At 41.1% G+C, this 26846-nt stretch overlaps 1 protein-coding gene and 1 long non-coding RNA gene across 2 annotated transcripts; one reads left to right on the top strand and one right to left on the bottom strand.

The window, feature by feature from the left end:
• Positions 1–174: 174 nt before the first annotated feature.
• Positions 175–20747, bottom strand: ube2m.L (ubiquitin conjugating enzyme E2M L homeolog). The gene is given in 6 exon segments (NM_001093496.1): positions 175–697; positions 3504–3567; positions 4847–4950; positions 8496–8534; positions 12869–12963; positions 20309–20747. Coding segments are annotated over 6 exon segments (552 nt in total). The 5' UTR covers positions 20418–20747; the 3' UTR covers positions 175–556.
• A 104-nt stretch (positions 20748–20851) lies between these two features.
• On the top strand, positions 20852–26176 carry LOC121395600. The gene is made up of 2 exons (XR_005962582.1): positions 20852–20989; positions 22118–26176. It is a non-coding gene; the product is annotated as an uncharacterized LOC121395600 (long non-coding RNA).
• The last annotated feature ends 670 nt before the right edge of the window (positions 26177–26846 follow it).

The following is a 26846-nucleotide window of genomic DNA, read 5'->3' as shown; positions in this document are numbered from 1 at the left end:
TAGCGCCGACGAGGTTTCCTTCCCCTTTAAGGTTCAGGTAGACAGAAGGATATGGACGATACATTACTTTGCTGCTGCTGTTAATATATATATATGTTTTTAGGACTTCTCTCAGTTGATGACCATCTGAGAGTCATCAAGGGCCTTCACACAGCAACAAAGAAAATAAGGGAAGGCAGAGGAAATATATTTATTAACCTAAAGATCAACAGATGCTCTGCATGAGAAAAGAAGAGCAAGGTGAGGTAATGAAAATTCAAACAATGGCATTACAAAGGTACGGTAAAAATCAATCTGCACTCAGTGTTCCCCCTTCTATAAAAAGGGCTAGCAGCAGGACTAGGCGACACATGAACACCTTGCATATTTCCTTCTACATCAGGAGCTCAGGCTGCCTTGGTGTGTGAGTTTTTTTTTTCTTCGCTCTCTTGGGAGGGTGGGGGTTGGGGGGCAGGTAATGAAGGCAAGATAAATGAGCAATGGGAGACGTAACTGGGCGAGGGAAGAAAAGCTGGTCAGATGGATGGCGGGTTTAGCACTCAGAGCTGCTCAAGTTCTATTTCAAGCAGCGTTCAAAGTAGGTGGATCCTATGTAACCACCCCGCATAGATCGCTGCACATTCTGTTCAAACAGGCGTCTGTTGTTCTGAAGAACCTCAGCGGCTTCTTTATTTAACGGGTCTTCAGGATTTGGCTCCTAGCACACAAAACAAATGGTCAATGGAAGCAAATTGTGGCATGCACAGGATATTCACACAGACATGGTTTAAAGGGCATGTAAAGGCAAAAAAATAAAATCCCATTTTTACTTTCTTTAATGAAAAAGAAACCTATCTCCAATATACTTTAATTAAAAAAATGTGTATCATTTTTTATAAGAAACCTGACTGTATGGAGTGAAATTCTCCCTTCATTTACTGCTGTGGATAGGAATTGTCAGACGTCCCTAACTGCTGGGCAGGGAAACAATCATACTTGTGAACAGCAGGGGGAGCCCTCGCCTTACTTTCCAGCCTTTCAGAATGCCAGCAGCTTTGTTTACCTGTAAAGCATTCGGAGACTGTGTAGATTTGTATTGTATTTGTATTTATTTGTGCCTTTAAATCCCCTTTAATGTTTCCAGCTCCAGGGACAAAGATCATGGAGCCATATTTAAACATATAAACTAGGATTCTATTTGGAGGATTATTTTGCTGCTGCCACTGGTTATGCAGAGTTGGAGAAAGTTAGATTACATGACAACACAGTGCCCAGTGCAGTCTGCATATTCTGATTATTAATCAGTCTTGCTGTATTGGCTTCTGGCAGATATTGTTTGACTTTTGGTTGTTTTGATAATTTTTGACGATCCCTAAGCAGCAGCCCAGGCCACACTGAGCATGTGCACAGTCTTGGTCTTGCAACAATGTTTAACAAAGTTACAAGATGACAGCACCCTGTGGCCAACTTTGAAAGCATAAATCATTTGTTTGATTAGGCTTGTGGTGCAGTAGTGCAGTAAGTTCATGTTTATGTTTAGTATACAAAATACAGCATTTCTAGCCTTATTCTATTTTAGACTTTCCTTGTCCTTTAAGAAACACTCGGGCTGAAAAAAAGCAGTTTCACTGTCCGAACTCTGCCTTGTTTCATAGGCCTTACGAAGTTCTAGGTTTGTGTTCCTTTGGTAAAATCACCCAGTTTGTATCTGTGATCTAGTGCTCATAATGTGCTTCAGTTGTATGGCATGTAGCAAGTAAAATGGTTTGTATGAACCCAAGGGAAATTCAGAACTGTTCTTGAGCGCTGTGCTGATGCTGATGGCTAAACACGCCATAAGGCAATACTCTGGTACTTTTTTCAGTTCAGTTGATTTAAGATAGTTTACAAGAAATAAAGGTGTTTTCCAATTACTTTCTATTTTCTATGTGTAACCAGTTTTGTAATATTGAAGTGTAAAGTGTAATTTTTCACCTTCTAAAGCAGCTCTGGGAGGGGGGGTCGCCGACCCTGTAAGCTTTTTTAAATTGATACTTATACAGTTTATATATTTCTTATCTTTGTCCCTGCTGAGTAGGGCAGCTGTATTAATACAATAATTGCTCATACTCCAGAGATGCGGCTGAGAAATGTATCAACTAAATGTTGCAAAATTGAAGCAGTTTGCGCCTGAATAAACTTAGATTTTGGAAAAACTGTAAAAATTAAACATGGAAAGTATTTGGAAAAAAAGTCTGGAGAACAATTGAACTGAAAAAAAGTGTTTGGAAGGAGAACAATCCCTTTAAAGGAGAACTAAGGGTAAAATCACTGGGGCTGCCAAATGTTAGGCACCATTGAGTAATTAAAATCACTTAGCCGATACCCCTGGCTGGTGCTCCTGTTAGCAGAAAACTGTACTGACCCAGGGTATTTGTGTAGGAGCTCATTTGCTTCTGTCTTCTTTTCTCCAGGTAGGGGCATGGGCAGTAGAGTGAAAAAGCCTGCCTTCTGCATCTAACTTCAGCTTTCACTCCACTGTGCATTAGCAAACACAAGCAGAGACCCCAGGTATCAGGTAAGCAATTATCACAGTTTGACACTCCGCAACCTTTAATACTCTTAAGATAGGGGTGCCCGGTTTATAAGCACTTCTTTTAGTAAAGTTACTGCACCACGATCAGATAACTCTATGGCAAATGGAACTTCACTGCATTATTACACAGACAGACAAGATATAGAGGGGAAGATGGCAGATTCCACACAGTTTGATTACTTGACAACTTTAGACCGACTTTCTGGAACGGTTTGAGCAGTTGAAACACAGTTTTAATAGGTATAACTGCTCACCAGAAACGATGAGCACTAATGGGACTGAATCGTTGCCCCCCAATGATGTAGATTGTATATGACAGAAGAATGGGTTTGGGCCATTATTTTTCACAGAGGAACCATTTGCATAATAGTCTGTTAAAGAAGAAGGAAAGTCTTGGTGCACTTGGGGGTGCCAAACGGAATTTCAGGTATTGACTAACTTGAAACCCCGGACCGGTGCTCCTATCAGTAGAAAACTGAACTGGGGTTCACCAGTGAGCTTCTTCTTTCTTCAAATTCCTGGGGCAAACGCATGCGCAGTTGAACTAAATAGCCCACTTTTTAGTTAAAAGTTCGGCTTTTCCTTCTAAGAGGAAGACGGAAGAGGATCTCTCCGTGGGGCTCACTGATATAACCCCCGGGCCGGCCCAGGCTTTTAGGTAAGTCATTACAATCACTTGGGGGTGCCTAACATTTTGGACCCCCAAGTGTACGATTCCTTTCCTTCTCCTTTAAATACAAGATACATGATTGTTATCTTTTTCCAAGCATTAAACATCAATAACATTCATAAAAAAAATACTGATTCACAAAAAGCCTGACCTCTAGCTGTCGCTTTCTGTAAGGGCAATAACAGACGGGGCAGTTTGTCATGGCGACAAAAACATAAGAATTTCTCTATTTCTGGTAGGGGTGAATAGCTGCAGGTAAAGTTACAGTTTCAAACTTACCAAGAAAAGATACTGCAGGCCATAAATTATAGAATTTATTGTGAGTACAGGTTTCCAGTCCTCTCTGGAGAAGAAAAAAAAAATTCATACATGCAAAAATACCCCAGCAATACATCATAAAGGCTCAAATGGCAGATGGATTTAGTCATGAATGCTATAGTATAGTTTTCAGGGATGTCTATTTTCCAATATTTAGATATTATTAAAATATTTTGCTATGGATTATACAAGACGAGTGCAAGCAGGAGAAAAGGAGCCCTTGTTTCCAGTGACACCTACATGATTCACATAGAAAGCAATGTTTTCCTTTTCATCTTGTACATCCAGCTATGAGGGCCTCAAGGAGCAGTTGAATGTAGCAGAAACTGAGTGGAGCAGCTCATGAGACTGACAATCTGATGAGCCTTTTCCCTGCATGGATTCTGGGCTGCCATACTAAGAGGAGCAGATACCAAGAGATGAAGTCTGAAAAGACTCATGGATGTTTGTTTCTCTGCATCTGAGTAGTAGGAGCTAATGAGAATACCTGCACATTAGCATAAACCTCCGTAATGTTAATGAGGCCTAAAGATAAATAAATGCTCCTTTGTAAATGATTATTTCACCTAGTATTGGGTATCTCCAGGAGGAATGGATAAATAGTCCATGAGCATGACATGTCCTGGTGGCATCAGAGAACACAACCCAGCCAATGGGGGTAGTAATTGTAGAATGTTGGAACCCAAAGCTCTTTTCAATGACTAGAAACTAGTGATGTGCAGCTGGTAGAGTCCTGCAGCGGGTTGATGGTGGTCGGCGGGTTGCGGGTCCGTTAGCGGATCAAAGAGGGAAAATATGCGGGTTGTGGTTCAGGTCGCGGGCTCGGGTGTTAGAAATTGGTTCCCCACAGGACTCAAGCGCCTGGCCCGAAACCCACGGATCGGGTGGGTTGCGTCCAGCTACTGCAAATAATCTTCGGGTCGCTGCCAGCTTCCAGCCCAGCAATTTATTGTTTTGCACCTGCCCCGCCCCTTTTTGTAAAACCACCGCAAGGCGGCTCTATAAATAGAGGGGACGTAGCAAGACGGGTCTGGGTCGAGGAAAACTCAACCCGCACAACACTATTTGACACAGACTATAAACTAGCAGGTGTTTCACCCAAAAGTGACTAAACCTGAATACAATGGAAGTTGGGCAGATCGTTGGCACTTATTAGCACAAAATGCAACTTTGCAGAATTTTATTTTTTAACAAATATATTTTATCAAACAAATCTGTTTTGGGCAGGTTTCTCCAGCAGTGGGAGTGCTATAGCAACATAAAGGATGATATTAAGGCATAGTAAATAATGACATTTGGCTTACCTTAGAATATTTAAGCAGACGTTGCCCTCTAGGTCTATATTTGGATGATATACCATGGTTTCACATTTCACCTTTGGAGGGTCATGTGGGTAGCCCTGTCCAACCTGCAGACAACAGAAATGAGGCAACTGAATATACACACACACATACACCGTTTTGGAACATTTCACAATTATTAAATTTACAAATAAAAGCACAATATACAGTAATGTGTGAGTATATAGAAACACATACAAGCCCCCTCAAGAAGCCCAAAGCAGTGTATGGGGGCCAATTAGGTTGATATTTTGTATGTTTAGATATCGGTACAGGTATGGGACCCGTTATCCAGAAAGCTCCGCATTATGGTAAGGCCATCTCCCAAATAATCCAAATTTTAAAAAATATTTTCTTTTTTCTCTAGAATATTTATAAAGCAGTAGCTTGTACTTGATCCAAACTAAGATAGAATTAATCCTTATTGGAAGCAAAAAAAATCATTCCTGTTGGGTTTATCTAATGTTCACATGATTTTCTAGTAGAAGGTATGAAGATCCAAATTACAGAAAGATCTGTTATCTGGAAAGCCCCAGGTCCCCAGCATTCTGGATAACAGGTCCCATATCTGTACCACAATTGGAGCTAATAGATCCTGACCACATGATAAGAACAATGGGAGGCTTGAATCTAAATAGTATAAAATCCTCCTATTAAAAATGACAGATAATTCAATACCTTCCAACGTAACAGTTTAAGGAAAGCAACGAGTCCGGTTTCCTAAATATGTTTTATAATTATGTTATGTTCTATCAGCATGATATTAATGGTACAAGAACTACACACAGTACTGTATAGTATAAACAGTGTAAGTACTAATGTGTTGTAGTATGAAAGGGTACAGGTATGGGACCTGTTATCCAGAATGCTCAGGGAAGGAAATAAAAACATTTGCCCCTTCCCATTCCTAATTTGCATATGCAAGGTAGGATTCGGTTCGGTAATCGGCCGAATCTTTTGCGAAGGATTCAGGGGTTTGGCCAAATCTAAAAATTTCAGCGAATCCCTGCCATTAATGATTGGTTTAGTTCACAGATCCCATTGAAAAGACACTGATGCTACATAGTGCAGGTATGGGATCCATTATCTGAAAACCCAAAAAGCTCCAAATTACGAAAAGGCCATCTCCCATAGACTCCATTTTATCCAAATAATAACATTTTTCAAAAATAATAAAACAGTAGCTTGTACTTGATCCAAACTAAGATAAAATAAATCCTTATTGGAAGCAAAACCAGCCTATTGGGTTTATTGAATGTTTACATGATTCTTTAAGGTGTGAGGTTCCAAATTACATAAAGATTACAACCCAGAAAACCTCAGGTCCCGCGCATTCTGGATAACAGGTCCCATACCTGTACACATATATAATTTCAGAGAGGACTAGCACTTCACTTGAAGGATTAGTACTGATCCTCTCTAAAATGATACATCATTACAACTGACAGAGTACTAAGGGGCCTTTTCATTATGTGGTGTAAAACGAAATATGCCGAAATAAAAAACCACTGTAAAAAGCTGTGTAAAATAAATGGTGAATTTATCAAGGTGTGTTTTATTTTACGACATGCAAACGCCAGATTTGCTGCTGTCATTTTACAGTGGAAGTTGCTCAAAGAATTTTTTTTTTTTTTTTTATACAGCAAATATTTTTTACACTGTAGCTGTTTTTTTACACCACATAGTAAATGTGCCCCTACTGCGAATAGAACCGGGAAACACAGAACAGAAAATGCGTCTTCAATCTGCGGCAGTTAAGTGGTTCAATTGCTTGTAGCTGAAAAGAAGTGACTTTTGTTGTTTTCAGTTCCCACTAAGAAACACAAAGGCTGTTTTTAGCCAGATACAGGTATGGGATGCGTTATCCAGAATGCTCGGGATCTGGGGGTTTCCAGACAATGGATCTTTACATAATTTGGATCTTCATACTTTAAGTCTACTAGAAAATCATGTAAACTTTAAATAAACCCAATAGGCTGGTTTTGCTTCCAATAAGGATTAATTATATCTTAGTTGGGATCAAGTACAAGTGACTGTTTTATCATTACAGAGAAAAAGGAAATAATTTTAAAAAATTTGGATTATTTGGATAAAATGGAGTCTATGGGAAACTGCCTTTCCATAATTTGGAACTTTCTGGATAACAGGTTTCCAGAGAAACAGATCCCATACCTGTACAAGTAGCTGCTAATCATGTCTCAGTGTTCATAGAGCCATAGTTGAAATGCACAATGGCACAAACCCTCCTATAACTGATCAGTAATGAGTTTATGTAGGAGCCTCCACTAAAAGTGACTACTCAGTGGAACAGCAGTGCAGATGCACAGGGAGATCATGTGACTGATCCTACTGAATGATCACACAAACCTTCACCTGCACACACTTGTACATCTATGTAACTGCACAGGTTCCCATCCCATGACTATTTATACATTGCACTGCTGTTTCTTTCCTCTCATGTTAATGGAAGCAAATGATCACGCAGCATTGTCCATTTCTCAATGAGAAAAAAAGATTACCTTGTATTATGCCGTGGAGTAGAACTGAATCTCACAGCATTGTGGTGACCCTGAAACTATTGTACTTTACAGTTCACCTTTATGCTATGCATATGCTATGTTGTATCCTTTGCAACTATTCAATTTATTTAAAAGTTTATTAGTTATTTGCCTTCCTTTTGTTCTTTTTAGCTTTCAAATCAGGGTCACTGACCCTCTACAAAACTGTAGCACTTCAAGGGATAGGTATTCCTCCTAGACTGAACAAACAGGGAAATATCTTGTAGGACATAGTAAGCAGGCCTGTGGGGAAAGATGGACAGCAATGCAGTAGAGTTGCGCTTTCTCAGTACAGGCTATGAATGAATGAATGTAGGGATGGCACCTATGACTGCTCACTGCCATTGACAATTCCTTTAAAGGAAAAAACTGGGTAAATAGATAGACTATTCCACATTACAAATGTTTCTAATTACAGTTAGTTAGCCAAAAATGTAACAGAACAGAACACTACTTCCTGCTTTGCAGCTCTCTTGATTTCCACTGATTGGTCTATTTACCCAGTTTTTATTTTTATGCTGAACTGTTCCGTTAATGGGCAGATTTGCTAATTTATTATTATTATATTTATTATTAACATGTATTTATATAGCGCCAACATATTGCGTAGCACTGTGTCTTTCCTTTAGACAAATACAGTGACATATTTTAAATAAAAAAAGGCATAACATGCTTTTAACTCGTGCCTTGTGCTGAAATGACTACCAAATTGAATCCCTGCCCTTGAAGTAGAGTCCTGCAGCAGGTCGGGTACCTGCGGTTACCCACGAAAATCTGCGGGTTGCGGGTAGAAGTTCCGGCTGCGGGTATAGACGCGCTTCTTTTTTCTGTTCATGTCGATGATATCATTTCTGGTTTAAGACAGCACTTCTTAAATCTCGGGTAGCGGGTCCAAGCAGGTAAGAATGCGGGTCCGGGTTGCAAAAAATGGACCCGCGCAGGACTCTACCTTGAAGGGATTCACAAAAATCTAGAACCTTGAAATCTAGAACAAGCCAAGTCAATCGCATTTGTCAAGGACAATAACGGAGGAAAAACTATAAAATGGGTCTTACCTTAAAGCTGAACACAAATTTTCCACCCTTGTAGAAACCCTTAAAGAAAAAAAAAACCAAATCAGGAAGGTTAGGGTTACACTCTTATGCACATATAAGTCAGTGGCTAACAGGGCGCAGGTATTATTATAAGTTAAAAACAAATGACAGTAGAGCAAACGTAAAGGGGTTGTTCACCTTCAAGCACATTGAAGTTGGTTTCAGATAGTTCACCAGAAAGACTTTTTCCAATCACTTTCTATTTGTGACCATTTTTATAATACTGAAGTGTAAAGTTTAATTTGTTACCTTCTAAACCAGGGATCCCCAACCCTTTTTACACGTGAGCCACATTCAAATGTAAAAAGAGTTGGGGAGCAACACAAGCATGAAAAAGTCCCTTGGGGTGCCAAATAAGGGCTGTGATTGGCTATTTGGTAGCCCCTATGTGGACTGGCAGCCTACATGAGGCTCTACTTGGCATAGATGCAATTAAAATGTGCTTCCAAGTATGGATGCCCCGAATCCACTATTTGGGATTCGGCCTAATATCGAACCGAATCCTAATTTACATATGCAAATTAGGGGCAGGAAAGGAAAAAGTGGTAAAAATTCTTCTTTTGTGACGAAAAGGCATGTGATTTCCCTACCTGCCCCTAATTTAAATATGCAAATTAGGATTTGCTTTGGCCAGGCACAAGGATTCGGCCGAATCCTGAACCCGAATCCTGGATTCAGTGCATCCCTACTTCCAAGCCTGAAATTTAAAAATAAGCTCCTGCTTTGAGGACAAGGAGAGCAACATACAAGGGGTTGGCGAGCAACATGTTGTTCACGAGCTACTGGTTGGGGATCACTGATCTAAACAAACTCTGGGAGGGGGGGTCGCTGTCTTAAATGGTCTAAATTGATACATTTAGTTGATACATTTCTTATCTTTGTCCCTGCTGAGCAGAATCCCATAACTTCATTTAAGGCAGCTGTTAGACTTGATACAATAGTTGCTAATATTACACAGATGCTGCTGAGAAATGGGTCAACTAAATGTAACAAATTGTAACAGTTCAAATGCTCCTGGATCAGCTGCCAGACTGGAACACCAGAGACAGGAACATTCAACGTTAAACTTAAATTTTGGGAAAATGGTAAAAAATAAAAGATGGAAAATAATTGAAAAAGTCATAGTTTTTGTGTTTGTAAGGTGAACCACCCCTTTAAGCATGAATTACACAAAGCGTGTGCGTGTGTGTGTTAACTGTACATACATAGCAGAAAAGCCTGCTAACGTCACCCTCTCTTACATCTGCTCCATGACCTGCTTTCACCCAGTTGCACCCGATCTAACAGAGGCTGATGTTCACAGGCTTTCTGGTACTTATGTACAGCCCAAGGGAATATGGAGAAGTGGAAGCAAATCAAGTATTTAAAAGTGTACAGTTTTTGTTCATATACATATTTTTGACATTAAGGCACACAGGCAGATTCGGGGAGATTAGTCGCCTGGCGACAAATCTCCTCTTCTTTGGGGCAACTAATCTCCCCGAACTGCCTTCCCGGCGGGAAGGCAGTTCGGGGGGATTAGTTGCCAGTGACGTAACTAGAGGGGGGCAGGCGCCGGACGCGCTGCCGGGCCCCCCGCTCCCCTCCGTACACCCGGAATCGCCCGGGAATCGTGGCGCGTGAGCTGCTGGGGGGCCCTGGCCCAATCGCACCCCCTGCTCCCCTGGTAGTTACGCCACTGTTAGTCGCCCTGAAGAGGAGACAAGTCACATGCGTCAGAAATAAGGTAAGTGATAGAAATGTCAGATGAAGTAGCAGCGTTGATCCGAAATGTCAGATGAAGTAGCAGCGTTGATCCGATGCAAATTTTTTAAACTCAGGTGAATAGGATCGAATCGAATTTGATTAGAATTTTAAAAACTCGATTCTCCAAAAAAAAAACTTGAATGTCAGGAAGACTGCAAACAACTCCAAATTGATCCCTGGACGTCTCCCATTAACTTAAACAGCAATTCGGCAGGTTTTAGGTGGCGAATAGTCGAATTTGAGTTCTTAAAGAGACTACGCCCCTTAGTTTAGCCATGAAAACATAATGGAGAAAATCCACATAGCAGACTGCAGTAAGATAACACTGCTACTTACCCCAAATCAGACCCTCTATGGTGTGGAATAAGTCAGGAGGCAAGGGTTGACTAAAGCCCGGCAGTGGGTGCTCTCCATAGTCTGGTACGTCTTTTGCATATTATTTAGTACATGCCATGTTATATATAGTGACACCATATAATGAACATTGTCTTTAAGTGCAATGGTGTATGATTATTATGTAATATTGACATTAATTGCCTCTTGTACCCAACATAGTTGGCTTGTTTGCTCTTCAGGGTAGAGGGGATTGTATCTAAAGATTTATCTACAACGGTTCTCTATGGTTAGGGCCACATGGGCCTGGTTGAGGCAGTTAGCTCCATTTGTTAAAGGAGAACTAAACCCCTAAAAATGAATATAGCCAAAAGTGCCATATTTTATAAACTGAATTTATTGCACCAGCCTAAAGTTTTGGCTTCTCAATAGCAGCAATGATCCAGGACTTCAAACTTGTCACAGGGGGTCACCATTTTGGAAAGTGTCTGTGACACTCACATGCTCAGTGGGCTCTGAGAAGCTGTTGAGAAGCTAAGCTTAGGGGTCGTCACAAATTATCAAGCAGAAAATGAGGTTTGTCTGTAACATAAGCTGATGCTACAAGTCTGATTATTAAATTCATTCAAGACGTTGCAGCGCACTCCAGAGTCAAATGATCGCTCAGGTTCGTATTCGGTTAAAAGATCAGCCTTTATTGATTACATCAGTTTAAAATGAAATGTTCACGAACCATAGGACTAAGGGGTGGTAACTTGCAGGCAAAGTTGTTGCGAACAGAGGTGAAATGGATTCACAAATTACACACGAGTTTACATTAGTTGTTATATCTAATAGCTCTGTGGAATGAAATAGGGATTGCATTAATTGGAAAATAAGAATAAATTATATATGGATCGCCTTATGAACTTATGGAACCTTTTTTAATGATTAAGTAAAAACCTTGTATCCACGATATGAAACTGAAAGTGGGATCTTAGAGAGCAACACATATTTATATTTTGGTTCAGAAATGATTTAAATTGTAACAACATAGTGAGAAATATATAAAAGTATGTAACAGTTGGTTGACTTAATTGGAACTATCTTGCAGTTTTGGAAATGTTAGATGAACGATACAGTTATTTTATGAAAGTGAATGTTTTTATACTGGTTTTCTGCATATGTTGCTAATTAGTGTATTAGGTAAATTAGCTCACCCCTGTGAGGAGAAGGGGAGTTCCCCTTGTGGGATGGAACTGAGCATGCCCAGGTCTCTGATGAAGTACATAGTTACGAAACGCGTCAGACCATGAGCTAACATTTCATTATAAACTGATGTAATCAATAAAGGCTGATCTTTTAACTGAACACGAACCTGAGCGATCATTTGACTCTGGAGTGCGCTGCAACGTCTTGAAAGTGCATTGTGAAACGTCTCCCTTAGCGACAAACTCGGGGCGGCAGCACCCGGGTCACCCTGTGGAGAAGGTAAGCCGATCTATCTATGTGCGAGAATAACCTTTGGGAATAACGTGTGGAAGATTGTGTAATAAGAGCAGGTGCATCCGAGCCAATTACTACTAATGGTGAGCGGCTATCAACCGCTATTAAGCTTCATACCATATAGGATCGAGCGCGTGAAAAAATATATATTTGTTGGAACCTCAATAAGGGTGTTGGGACATTTATGGAATAGTGACAATTTGATTATTAAATGCTGATGCTAATTGCACTGGTTTCTGTGCTGCCATGTAGTAATTATCTGTATTAATCACTAATCAGCCTTATATTGTGATATTTCTATTCTATGTGTACTGTATATTGTGAGTGGGTCCCTAAGCTCAGTAAGTGACAGCAGCAAAAAGCATGTGCAGTGAATCTGCAGAAAAGAAGATGGGGAGCTACTGGGGCATCTTTGGAGACACAGATCTTTACTGCTAAAGGCTGTGGTTGCCTCGGGCTGGTAGAGAAGCAAAAAACATAATGTACAACATTTCTAGCTACTTCTTGAGTTAGGCTTTAGTTCTCCTTTAATAGTAACCTCAATGGGAATACTGTATCGGTCGGTTGCTCCATTCCTCACTCCCAACATTCTTATGTTCAAGGTCCGAGTGTTTCCCAAATGACTAACAAGTACCACTAGCCATCAGGGCTGCCACTAGGGAATGCAGCAGGGCTCATGTGCTGCTTATACAGAAAGATAAAACATCTAATCCAGCCCAGCATTTGCATATACAGGTAAAGCTACACAAAACAACTGCACATATACTGACCTCATCAGGGCAGATGACTAATTTGAAATTTAGGAGATCATCGTGGTCGGAGAACTCTATTTCGCATGTCTTCGGCAAATTCAGTTCGGTAATATCTGGAACACAGGCACGGAAACGCACATTAACGTCTCATTGGGTTTTATTACAAACAATTTTGTTTACTGCAACAGAAACAGATGTGATTAAAGGGCAATGAAAGCTCTGATCAGTTGTGTCCCTATTTATTTATGTTCTCCCTTTTTTACTTGATTTTCATATTTATATTATACAATATTTATTGGATAGCCCTGTACAGAGATAAGTCTCTGAGCAGAACCCTTGTATACAGCTGGTGAATAGAATTCTGCACCCATGCCGTGCTATTCTATGCACTTTTGCAATGTACATTCATCTTCTTTTTTTTTTTACTTCCAAGTTATTAAAGGTTACATGTATTGTTAAAGGATAAGAAAACCTCAAAAATAAGTGTTTGTAAAACTGATGAGTGCTATTCTAAAAACTTTTGCAATATACATTCGTTATTTATTTATTTTTAATTCCAAGATATTACAGGATTTATGTACTGTTAAAGGGGTTGTTCACCTTTGAGATAACTTTTAGTACGATGTAGAGAGTGATATTCTGAGATAATTTGCAATTGGTTTTCATTTTTTATTATGGAAGGTTTTTGAGTTTTTTAGCTTTTTATTCAGTAGCTCTTCAATTAGCATTTTAAGCAATCTGGTAACTAGGGCCAAAATTACCCTAGCAACCATGCATTTTACATTCACTTATTTTTAAGGTTTACTTATCCTTTAACATGAATTAATTGAAATTACAACAGCGCCACCTGCTGGTCATTTTCTGACCATCACGTAGTCAAGGAAGTTGTCAGGAGAAAGAAAGAGGCTGCTCTGATGTTTTTCTGGTTAGGACAGATCTGAGAAAGGTTTTTAATTTTTTTTTCCCAACCAGAAGAACAGCAGCCTCTTTCTTTCTGTACATTCCAAAAGAGCTTAGAATCGCCCCTTCGTTCATTTTACATTCACTTATTTTTAAAGTTTACATTAATGTTGACTTTGCAAGGCAACCTCTGCCCAGTTTGGCCACCCATGTGGAAGGCCAAATGTTGCCGATCCAATCAGAAGCAAGAACTCTGTTACTGGGCACCTCTGTGCATACGTGTATATATATATATATATATATATATATATATATATATATATATATATATATATATATATATATATATATATATATATATATATATATATATATATATATATATAGACAAATACAAGATTCCTCTGCACTCAACCCATTATCAATATATTTAAGACAGAGACATTTTGTGCATACTGCTACTAAAAAATGCCTTACCCTTTAAACAAAACATATATATATATATATGAACTGTATACGGCTGCTGTACAGTGAGGTTCATAAAGCAGCTCTACTTATGTTACGATTGTGGGGAAAAAATATAAAGAGTGACAAAAGGGTTGTTCAACTTTAAGTAAACTTTTAATATATTATAGAATGTCCAATGCTAAGCAACTTTTCAATTGGTCTTCATGATTAGGCTTTCATAGTTTTTGAATTATTTGCCTTCTTCTTCTGACTCTTCCCAGCTTTCAAATGGGAGGTCACTGACTCCAACTTAAAAACAAATGCTATGCAAGGCTACAAATGCACAAACACTTTAGGATGGAACTACTTTCTGGCAGGCTGTTGTTTCTCCTACTTAATGTATCTGAATCAGTCTCAGTGGGACTTGGCTTTTACTACTGAATGCTGTTCTTAGATCTACCAGGGAGCTGCTATCTGGTTACCTTCCCATTGTTCTGTTGTTAGGCTGCTGGGGGGGGGTTGATATCACTCCAACTTGCAGTACAGCAGTAAAGAGTGACTGAAGTTTATCAGAGCACAATTCACATGACTGGGGGCAGCTGGGAAACTGACAAGATGTCTATCCCCATGTCAGATTTCAAAATTGAATATTACAAAATCTGTTTGCTCTTTTGAGAAATGGATTTCAGTGCAGAATTCTGTAGAATTTCGTATTCAAATCGTATTCAAATCGGTTGCTAAGGAAATCTGGACCCTAGCAATCAGATTCCTGAAATGGCAAACGGCTGATTAAAGTTAAAAATTGTCTCGGAGCATCACTCTCTGCATCTACTAAAAGTTAATTCAAAGGGGAACAACCCCTGGCTTTCAGATGCTCCAGCCTATTACTGTGCTCCATTCAACCAATCATTCCAATATAAGGAAATTCTCTGCTAGTAGTAAGGGAATCATTTTCTCATTCCACAAATATGCAAACTCCACACCCCCTCTTTATAATGTTACCATGAAGGCAGGGCTCAGAGCTGCACTATACTGAGCTACTATACTCTTAGGGGCGTATTTATCAAGGGTAGAACATCAAATTTGAAAAACTTCGAAATTCGAATTCAAGAAGACCAATTGAAATTAAGTAGTTTTTTTAGCGAAATAGGTCCATTTTCGATCAAATAGGTCTGTATTCAGGCGAATCGAATCATACGAATCTATATAATAGCGCATTCGATCAAATTCAAATCAAACTTTCCAAAAACAAAAAAAAAACCTTCTATTCTTCAAAGTCCATTAATTGACTCCAAATAGGTTCTAGGAGGTCCCCCATAGGCTAAAACATCAATTCGGCAGGTTTTAGATGGTGAATGGTCGAAGTCGAATTTTTCAAGAGACAGTAAAATCTAAAAATAATATTTTTTCAAATTTGAATCAAATTTGGACTATTCCCTTGTTGAAGTACACAACAAAATAGTTCTAAATTCTAATTTTTTGAATTCGAAAATTCACCTCGACCCTTGATAAATCTGCCCCTTAGACTTTTCTGTACATAGTATATTACATAACATTCATCTACGCCTGTATACCTTGCACCTTACGACCAAACAGCCTGTGTGTATGTATGTATATATATATATATATATATATATATATATATATATATATATATATATATATATATATATACACACACACATACATACATATACACACACACTATTTCTTTAAGATAAAAATGGTACACTTAATAATAATAATAATAAACAGATTTTGGTGGAGAAGAGGAAAATTTTAAAAACTTTAAGTTCTAGTGAGAAAAAAAAAAAAAAGACTTGTAAATTAGGGCTGTGTGTTATAAGGGAAGGGCTGGGAGTTCTGGAATGCAAGGGGCCCATAGTAAGGTAACGTGTATACTGTAGGTGCTAGAATGAAGTGGTTGTCTAGAAGAGGTGCCTATTTACTAACAACTGGATAAGATCTTGGGGTTTCCACAAAGCTGCCTCTGACCAATATACTGTACCAACCAAACAAAAACATTATGGGATGGGACAGACTTCAGGAGTTTCACCTTGAATAAGAGGGTTACGGGCAGTGCCAGTCCTGGGCTAGTATGTATGTACTATTACACGTGTGTGTGTTTACATATATGTATGTCTTCTCCACGCATAGAGAGCAAAATATTTCACCTTTGAAACACCAGCGAGACTATGGGTCAGAGCACCCCGTATTCTGATCACCCCAAGTACTGGAGATGCAAATGCAAAGGCTTAACGGGGTGGTTCACCTTTAAGTTAACTTTTAGTATGTTATAGAATGACTAATGCTAAACAACTTGCAAGCAATTTGTCTTCATTATTTATTTTTTATAATTTTTTTTGAATTATTTGCCTTCTTCTGACTTCTTTTCAACTTTGAGAAATGCTCTGTAAAGCTACAAATGTCCTGTTAATGCTACTTTGTATTATTCATCTTTCTTTTCAGGTCCTCTCCTATTCATAATCAAGTCTTTTATTGAAATCAGTGCATGGTTGCTAGGGTAATTTGGACCCTAGCAACCAGATTACTGGAATTCCCAAACTGCTGCTGAATAAAAACCACAAATAATAAAAATGAAAACCAATTGTAAATAGTCTCAGAATATCACTCTCTATAGCATACTAAAAGTTAACTCAAAGATAAGCAGCCCTTTAGGGTAAGGCCACACTGGGCGTTTTGCGGAGATTTGGTCGACTGGCGACTAATCGCCTCGTCTTTGCAGCGACCAATCTCTCCAAACGCCTTCCCTCACTCTGCGCTGGCTAAGATGAAAAAACGCCGGCACTAATCACACACAGCAGTTCGTTTTCCGAAGTCGCCCGAAGTTGAGGAAACTTTGGGCGACTTCGGAAAACTAATCGCCACGTGTGATTAGCGGTGGGGTTTTTTCATTTTAGCCAGCGCAGAGTGAGGGAAGGTGTTTGGAGAGATTGGTCGCCACAAAGATGAGGAGATTAGTCGCCAGTCAACCAAATCTCCCCAAAACGCCCAGTGTGGCCTTACCCTTAACGTGAATCACTGCAATGTGACATACGAAGGAGCTGACCCATTAGTGAAGAGCAGGGCTGTGGAGTCGGTTAGTGATGTGCGGGTCAGGATTTTCCCAATCCGCACCCACCCGCAACCCGACCTCCCACCACCCGCGCCCGACTTCCAGGTCTCTCTTATAGACCTGCCCCGCCGATGACATCACAAAAGGGGCGGGGCGAGAGGCGCGCATCTATAAAAACTCAACCAGGAAGTCGAAAGCTGGCATTTGGTCGGAAAACAGCGTGAGGTCGGCCCGAACCCTCCCGACCCACGGGTATTGGGTCGCCCGCACATCACTAGAGACGGTACATAAATCCTTCAACTCCGACTCCTCAGTTCATGGTACCTCCGATAGTTTTTAAAGGAACAGTAACACCAAAAACCGAAAGTGTAACTAAGTAACTAAAATATACTGTTGCTCTGCATTGGTAAAAGCTGTGTGTTTGCTTCAGAAATATAAACAAGCTGCTCATTCAAGCTGGAAAAAAAGGAGAAAAGGCACAGGTTACGTAGCAGATAACGAATGAAACACCATTGTACTGGACAGAGTTTATATGGTATATGCTATGTAACCTGTGCGTTTTCTTTTTTCTTCCAGCTTGAATGGCTGCCCCCAATGCTACACAGCAGCTTGTTTATATGAAAAAGATCCGTTTTACCAGCGCATACTACAGTATATTATATGTTGATTATTTTAAAACGCTTTCATTTTTTGGTGTTACTGTTCCTGACGTACTTTCCATGTTGACTGAAAGAAGTTAAGTAGACAACATACAAGGAATTTTATCACTGCCAAAGCTCAAATATATAAACCACATCCTTTGGTAATTCTAAAACAAAATCAAAGTTAAACTGCATAAACCAAAAACAACTGGAAAACCTAAAACAACTTGTATATTAATTGAACCTGGTATTTAACTGTAGAGTAGCTGTTAAATAAAATCCAAATTTAACTAAATTATTGTTCTTAGAAAAAGAATTGCTTCTGCCATATCCTCCTTCATAGAAGCTCTTATTTGATTATATTCAGTGCTTGTAGTTATTAGGAGTCGTATATTTTCTGCTCGGACTCCAGATACCCAGAATTGCTCCTGACTCCACAGCTCTGATACAGAGTGACTGATACGGCCACAGATTCTCCTGACGGCATTGGGAATTGATACCCCTTAACCTATTCCTGCTCTTATGATTCATACGTTGGCACCTGCCTGGTCCCATTTCATATGATGCCAGTTAATTGTCCTCCCAAATAAACTAATTTGTATTTCAGCAGGGTTACTCAGCAGAAGGAGGGTCAAACTTCCCTGTGGTTGTAGCAACACCAGCCCATTTAATGGTGGCCGTATGCCTTTAAAAACATGTGTTTGGTTAGGAGGTCTCTCCTCTATGATAGACAAGAGAGGGGCAGGAACAGTCTACAAGACCAATACTTTGGGCAGGTGGCACTTTTCCCCAAAAAAAACAAAAATCAGCAGGGCGGTGCTAACCTAGGAGAAATATGATCGGATAGAATCATGTGCAGTGACCAACCCTCTATTTTTTTGGTATGAAGTGAATATGAACAGATCAGTTGAACTTCAATTATATTCATCTTTAACCTTGGGGTGTTGCCCTAACCACCCCCCTCCTGGTTTCACTCCTTATAAACAAACACATAGTTCGGCCGCGCAGCAGCACATCTGGAATAGTTCCATTGATTTCAATGAGCGAATCCACATAAGCCTGTGTTCTGCTGGATCCCGGGGCAGATTGTAGCAGGTTTGTTGGAAAGAGAAAAATAGAGAAAATCTGTTGCAATGAAACCTATAATTAAGCTGCATGCGGAGCAAACTTGTGATGTACAGTTGTGTTAGACCTGTAATAGAAAAGAAGGACAAAGGGGTGGCAATGAAAGAGGCATGTGTAGGAATGGTGTGAGTATAGTGTAGGAATGGTGTGAGTATAGTGTGAGTATAGTGTGAGTATAGTGTAGGAATGGCATGTGTATAGTGTAGGAATGGCGTGGGTATAGTAGGAGTGGTGAGAGTATAGTGTAGGAATGGTGTGAGTATAGTGTAGCAATGGCATAGGTATAGTAGGAGTGGTGTGAGTATAGTGTGAGTATAGTGTGAGTATAGTGTAGGATTGGCGTGGGTATAGTGTAGAAATGGCGTGGGTATAGTAGGAGTGGTGTGAGTATAGTGTAGGAATGGTGTGAGTATAGTGTAGGAATGGTGTGAGTATAGTGTAGGAATGGCGTGGGTATAATAGGAGTGGTGTGAGTATAGTGTAGGAATGGTGTGAGTATAGTGTAGGAATGGCGTGGGTATAATAGGAGTGGTGTGAGTATAGTGTAGGAATGGCATGGGTATAGTGTAGGAATGGCGTGGGTATAGTGGGAGTGGTGTGAGTAAAGTGTAGGAGTGGTGTGTAGTGTGAGTATAGTGTAGGAATGGCGTGGGTATAGTAGGAGTGGTGTGAGTATAGTGTGAGTATAGTGTGAGTATAGTGTGAGTATAGTGTGAGTATAGTGTGAGTATAGTGTGAGTATAGTGTAGGATTGGCGTGGGTATAGTGTAGAAATGGCGTGGGTATAGTAGGAGTGGTGTGAGTATAGTGTAGGAATGGCGTGGGTATAATAGGAATGGTGTGAGTATAGTGTAGGAATGGCGTGGGTATAGTGGGAGTGGTGTGAGTAAAGTGTAGGAGTGGTGTGTAGTGTGAGTATAGTGTAGGAATGGCGTGGGTATAGTAGGAGTGGTGTGAGTATAGTGTGGGAATGGTGTGGGAATGGTGTGAGTATGGTTGAGTATGGTTGAGTATGGTTGAGTATGGTTGAGTATGGTTGAGTATGGTTGAGTATGGTTGAGTATGGTTGAGTATGGTTGAGTATGGTGTAGGAGTAGTGTGAGTGTAGTGTAGGTATAGTGCCCTATAGACACAGAGAAATAGAGAATAAAGAATACAAGCGAGAGGCTGGCACGGGCTTTATGAAGAGCAGAAAGGCCATTGGTCGGCAGGGGCAGGATAGACCATTGTTCCCCCTAGTGGCGGGGGTGAGACAAAGCTCCAGGTTACCTTTCTGAATGCGAAGCTGTGCGGCTGAGGCCTTTTTACTGCTGCCTTTAGTTCCCCCTGCAGATTCCTCCTCCTTCTTCTGCTGCTTCAGGGAGAAGAGTTTGATCATCTTGCTGGATGTGTCCCCCGCGGGCCCGCTCCTCCCTCACTCCCCTCCTGCTCTCCCGATGTCCCGCACTGGGGGAAGCTCCCAGCCTCCCTCCCCTCCGTCCCCTTTCTCTCTCTCTCTCGCCACACACAGGCCGGGGGAGACAGGCCGCAGCACTGGGGTCTAATCGTCTCTCCCTGACCGATAGAAGAACTGGACGTGAGTTTAGACCCGGAGCAGCAGCTTTCTGGTGCCGGTACTCACAGCCGCTACCGACTAAGGCTTCTCGGCTTTAACTGTGCTGTCTCTTCCTTGAGCTGCCCGGCAGGTATCGGAAACACTCAGATCTGCGGCCGCTCTGCTTCTAGGCAGAAAATGCAGCTACTGCGCAGCTTCGGAAGCGCTTGCGCTGGGGAATCCGGGGCTTTCGGAGATACTCGGCTGGTTCCGCCAACACTCGTGTTTGGGACATCGGGAGGTTCCGGAAGCAATCGTGGCAGCGAAATTGTGGTGCTGGGACTTCGACATATTGGGGAAAGATCGGAAGCAGTTGATGGTGAACTCAGAGCTCGAGAAGATTCGCCAATCATGAGGTTAATTCCCAGGAACAGGATTGTATTACAGTTTAATGATGATGATGTTGGCCCCATGCACAGGATTTCCACATAGTATCAAAATTGTGTGTTTTGCCTGTTAATAATCCTGAGCGCTGGGTATTCCTGTTTGTACCATGATGCAGGTGTTCATTTTAAGCAACTTTTCAATTGGTCTTCATTATTTATTTGTCATAGTTTTTCGGTTGTTTGCCTTTTTCTTCCAGCTTTTAAATGGGGGGGGGGTCACTGACCCCATCTAAAAACAAATGCTCCGTAAGGCTATAAATGTATTGTTATAGTTACTTTTTATTACTTATCTTTCTATTCCAGCCCACTCCTATTCATATTCCAGTCTCTTATTCAAATCAGTGCATGGTTGCTAGGGGAATCTGGATCCTAGCAACCAGATTGCTGTAAATTTAAGATGGAGAGCTCCTGAATAAAAAGCTAAATAACTCAAAAAACACAAATAATAAAAACCAATTGCAAATGTTCTCAAATCACTCTCTACATCATACTAAAAGTTATCTCAAATGTGAACAACCCCTTTAAGGACCAACTTTCGGATGGAGGCCCAGCCTGAAAGCCGGTTAGACTGAGACTTTGGAATTATTACTTGCTCTCTTAGATACAATAAACAAGTTGAAAAGCAAAGGACCAATGAATCTTGGTGATCTTGTCGGTGGGCAGGAACAGACGCTGGGCTCTTGTGTCCCATCAATCCCAGGAATGTGAGTCTCTTACTGGGAATAAGGGTGGACTTGGAATTGTTTATAGTCCAGTTAAGACCTGCTAGTGTCTGGATCATGGTGTCCAGACTGGATTGGGCCTCAAAATAAGATGGCACCTTGATGATAATGTCGTACAAATAAGGTGCGAATGAAATGCCCTGAGCCTGGAGTGCAGCTGCGACCACTGCCGTCACTTTGGTAAAGATATGGAGGGCAGTGGTGAGGCCGAAGGGGAGGGCCTGGAACTGAAAAGTGTTGGTTTTTAAAAGCAAAGTGCAAGTATTCCTGATGTTGAGGGAAATGGGAGTGTAAGTACACGTCCTTAATGTCCAAGGCTGTCATGAGGGTTGATGGGCGCTATCACTGATTTCAATGACTCCATTTTGAATTGCAGGAAATGGATGAAGACGCTGAGCTGCTTGAGGTCCAGGACAGGATTGAATGAGCTGTCGTTTGGGACAAAAAACAGTTCTGCTGATGGAACAGGAGTAACAATGTGATCGAGGAGCATGTGTTGCGATGCATATTGAAAGGCTTCATGTTTCCCAAGGAACTCAGTACATGAAGAAGCGAGGGGGGAGGAACGGTTTCAAATTCTAAATGGTAACCAGACGATTTAGCGTACTCAGAGGTCTGGGGTGAGCCAAAACCATGTCTCCCCAAAATGGTGCAAGCGATCGCCCACATGCGGTGGTGTGGTTGGTAGTCATGCATAACGGGACTTGTCTGATGACTTAAGTACTTGTCTGAGCGTACCAGAGCTGATAGATCTCCATGACAGCTGTTGACCAAGACTGAAAGGCTCTGCTGACCCAGGCAGTGGCCGTGACTGGCCGTAGGGACACAGTGAAGATAGATCTCAGGAAACCCTCGTTGAAAAAAGAAACGTCAGGGACCAGAGGGGCTGAGAGAGGCGAGACAACGTAGCGCCGAGGACCATTTTTAAAAGAATTTTCGGTGAGGATGGATACCGGTGCTAAAATCGCTTTGCTGGATGGTCTCATTCACATTGTAGAAATGCTTCCTAGTTGTTGATGTGAAAATCCCAGTTGTTTGCACTGTTCCCTTGAAGTATTTCAGGATGGAGAGAGGGTTGTAACAGGTTGCTAAGCGCATCTAGGGAGCTTCCATGTAGCAGAATGTGCTCCTGTTTAGATGGTGAGAAGTGCGTGCCTTCTGTATTGAGCATCTATCCAGATGCAGGGGAGATCACAAGTAAATTAGGCTCTTCAGCAGAAGGGGCAGTGACATACGCTGGCGGGAGATGCCGATGACACAGGAGGCACAAGTCCTGCCACTTGGCTACACGGGATACTTGGCAACATAGGCAGAGCAGTTACAGGAGTCAGGCACAAGGAATATTCTGGTGATACTCAGCACAGAAGTACTCTGTATTGGTCCCTGCTGCAGTACATTCAGGTAGCATGCATCTGCTGGACAGCCCCCAGAATCCTTAGAGAGGAAAGAGGTCTGGCTGTGTGACTTTCTCAGGGAGACTTATTAGCCCGAGCAGCTCACATGCGCATAGGGGGAAACCACCAAAAAAGACACTCTATGGAGAGTTCTGGGTCAACCCCTGCTGTCAGTGGAGTGCTGGCCGCAAAAAAAAAAAAAACTGGAGTCCTTGAGGACACTGGAAAAAACAGAGATGCACCAAGTCCTTTTCTGGGTTCAGCTGAATCCCCGAATGCTTGGGTACAGAGTTACCAAATACCAAACCGAACCCTTGTGCTGTTTTGTTTTTTTTCAATTCCATAAGATTCTGTTTGCCAGGCTCTTGGATTCGGCCAAATCCAAACCCTGCTAAAAATTGCTTGGATTTGGTGCATCCCTACTTGAGAGCCACTGGCAATGCTCCTTATTACAGCACCAGAGGTTGTTTACTAGGCATCCTGGGGGACAGATACGTTTATGTTTCATCAAAAAGAACGGTTATGCTTAATAACATTTAGAAGATATTGGTTGTATGGCAGAAGAGACACACACACTTTAAACCACTCTCTGTAGAAAATGAGCTAACACTTTTATTAACTCTCTGTTTCTTGGCAAAGAAACAATGACACCACGTTACAACTATTTATTCAACATGAAAGCACTCTAAAGTATACAAGCATTGTAGGAATGGCAAATTGTAGTTAAACAAAACTAAAACAAAATACCGCTTTTGTGAAACAAATATGTGTTAACCAATACAAGAACTTGAAAAGTGTTGCTTTATTACAATTACAAAAAAGGTTTTTATTCTCGAAACTTCTCACCGCTCTACAAAATGTCACAAACAGATAAAAACGGACAGCTGGGCAATTGAGAATCCATATACACTTTTAATAGATCACAGTTGTAGGGAAGTTGTGGCTTACAGTAGAAGGACAAAGTCAAATGCAACTGTACAGTAATTTGCCATTTGTAGTAACAGGAGATTCAGAAACATTCCTATTCAGTAATGACATCAAGTCTTATCCAATTTAGTGTGAGATGCACTGAATCCAGGATTCGGCCTTTTTTTTTCTGAATTTTAATATGCAAATTAGGGGCAGAGGGGGAAATTGCATGACTTTTTGTCACAAAACAAGGAAGTAAAAAATGTTGTCCCCTTCCCTTTGCATATGCAAATTAGGATTTGGTTCAGTATTCAGCCAAATGTTTCGAGAAGCATTCTTGAGTTTTGGCCGTATCCCATGGTAGAAAGGAAGGGTCCAAAAACTATTCAGTAATCCAAAAAGTAAAAAAAAAATGAATCTGTAAAAAATGGTCAAGTCTGTGACCCACTCACAAAAAGCCCTTATTCTATTTTCCTGTATGGAGTTCACGAATATCTACTGATTTGCCCAGAAATGGGTACCTTAAAGAAAACATCAAAGCAGTGTATGAGACTTGATTGGAGCTGTAGCCATTAATGGGCCCTACTGGCTTATCAGTCAAACAAAGAAGAGTGACGGAACACAAAACAGGACACGAGCTGAATCAAAAGTCAGCACAAACCGTATAAGGTTCTGGGAGTGGGAAAAAAAAAAAAAAAAGCAGACTTCCACTGGGTAACTTTTCTATTGAGGGTCTTGCCACACAGGCAGATTCGGGGAGATTATTTTCCAGGCGGAGCGCTTCGTTTTCAGAGTTTCCTTGTGAGACAATTATTGGTGATTTCGGAAAACGAAGCGTTCCGAGTGCCTGCCCCCAGGCGACTTACATTTGACCAGGCGGAAGGCAGATCGGGGAGATTATTCGCCGCGAAGAAGAGGAGATTTATCGCCTGGCGACTAATCTCCCCGTGTGGCCAGACCTTACATGGTGCACATCTCTAGGGTCAACATTGATCACTAACTGGAAAGAGGCAAACAGTTCTTATCAGTGGGATTTCAGTTCAAGTAAAAGTTTCATAGACTTGGGGTGGTCGTTATTATGATTTCATCGTCGGTCAACGAGGCAGTTTCCAAAACAGGGTTGTGCGAAAGAAAAGAAAGCAGAAGACTAGTGTTCAAGCTGTCCGGCAATATCTACAACAAATCAAATGCTTTGTCAGGTTCAGATGCTACCAGTAAAATATTACAGACGAGTTTTTTGTGCTCACTAAAATTCTTGTTCCTTCTATTAAATCTGAAACACACACACTACTGATTGTTCTTGGTTCCTTTCATATAAAAAGTTTCTCTCTCTTCATTAAGGCCTTACTTAGATTGTAACCTGCAAACAAAAATATATGTATCCAAGGACTTTTGCAATTCCAGAGAATAAGGCTGAGCAGGTCTAAAATATGAAATAGAAGAAATAAAACTCTGGTCCTGGATTAATCTGCAAGTATCAAAAGGGAAATTAAAAAAGTTTCTTTAAAGGGGGTTGTTTACCTTCAAACAACTAGTTTATTTCAGATCACCAGAAAAAACGACTTTTTCCAAGGGGACAACATTTTTCTGTGTCACCATTTTTCTAATATTGAAGTGTTAAGTGTCATTTTTCACCTTCTAAAGTAGTTTGGGGGGGGGGGGCAGTGAGTCGTTGACCCTGTAAATTGATACATTAAGGGTCAGGGCACACACTCAGATTTGGGTAGATTAGTCGCTCTGCGACAAATCTCTTGTTCAGGGCGACTAATCTGCCTCCCGCCGGGCGATTTACATTCTAGCTGGCGGGAGGCAGGTCAGGGAGATTTGTTTCCTCCTGAGGCAACTTCGGAAATAGCGCTGTGACATCTAGCCGGCAGGAGATTAGTCACCCAAAGAAGAGGCGATTTGTCAATGGGCGACTAATCTCCCCGAATTGGAGCATGTGCCCTGACCTTTAGTCGATACATTTCTTATCTTTGTCCCTGCTGAGCAGAATCTCTTGTAGTGATGTGTGGGTCATTCTTTTCCCGACCCGCACCTGCCTGTTTTAACACCACCTGCCTGAGCCCTACTTCTGGGTCACTTTAATAGACCCACGCCAACCCCCCCCCCCCACGACATCATCACAAAAGGGGCGAAAGGCGCACGTCTATAAAAGCTAAACCCAGAAGTTGGAAGGTCGCGGATCGGGAGAGCAGTAAGAATAGCTTAACCCGCACCGGAAAGGATCATGAGAGGTCAGCCCGAACCCGCCCGACCCGTGGTTATCAGGCCGGCCCGCACATCACCAATCTCTGGGTTTCATTACAGGCAGCTGTTAGAATTGATACAATAGTTGCTGATATTCCAGAGATGCTGCTGAGAAATGTATCCACTAAATGTTGCAAAATTGTAGAAGTTTAGAGTCTGCACCTGAATTACTGAGCTGCCAGACTCAAACACCAGAGACACAAACATTCAACTTTAAACTTAGATTTTGAAAAAAACAGTAAAAACAAACAAATGGAAAGTAATTCATTTCTGGGGAACAATCTGAAAAGAACTGAACAGAAAAAAAGTGTTTGAAAGGTGAACAACCCCCATATTGGTCTAGTTTCCCCACACATTCCCAGCACCTAATCAAGATGGCTACATACGCCCAGCTCAAGTAAATTGTATCACCGGGGGGGGGGCATTGGTTTGGCATTTCTCCAAATCTATAAAGTTAGTGAGAACATTTATACAAACCATTTTCAAAAAGAAAGACTCCTTTGGGCCCAAAGAGTCAACAACAAAGGGAAAATAAACCCCCGTTTTTTTGAC

The sequence above is a fragment of the Xenopus laevis genome, chromosome 7L (genome assembly GCF_017654675.1).
Source record: "Xenopus laevis strain J_2021 chromosome 7L, Xenopus_laevis_v10.1, whole genome shotgun sequence".
Lineage (NCBI taxonomy): Eukaryota > Metazoa > Chordata > Amphibia > Anura > Pipidae > Xenopus > Xenopus laevis.
Note: the sequence above shows the minus strand (reverse complement) of the source record. Positions and strands in the feature narration are given on the sequence as shown.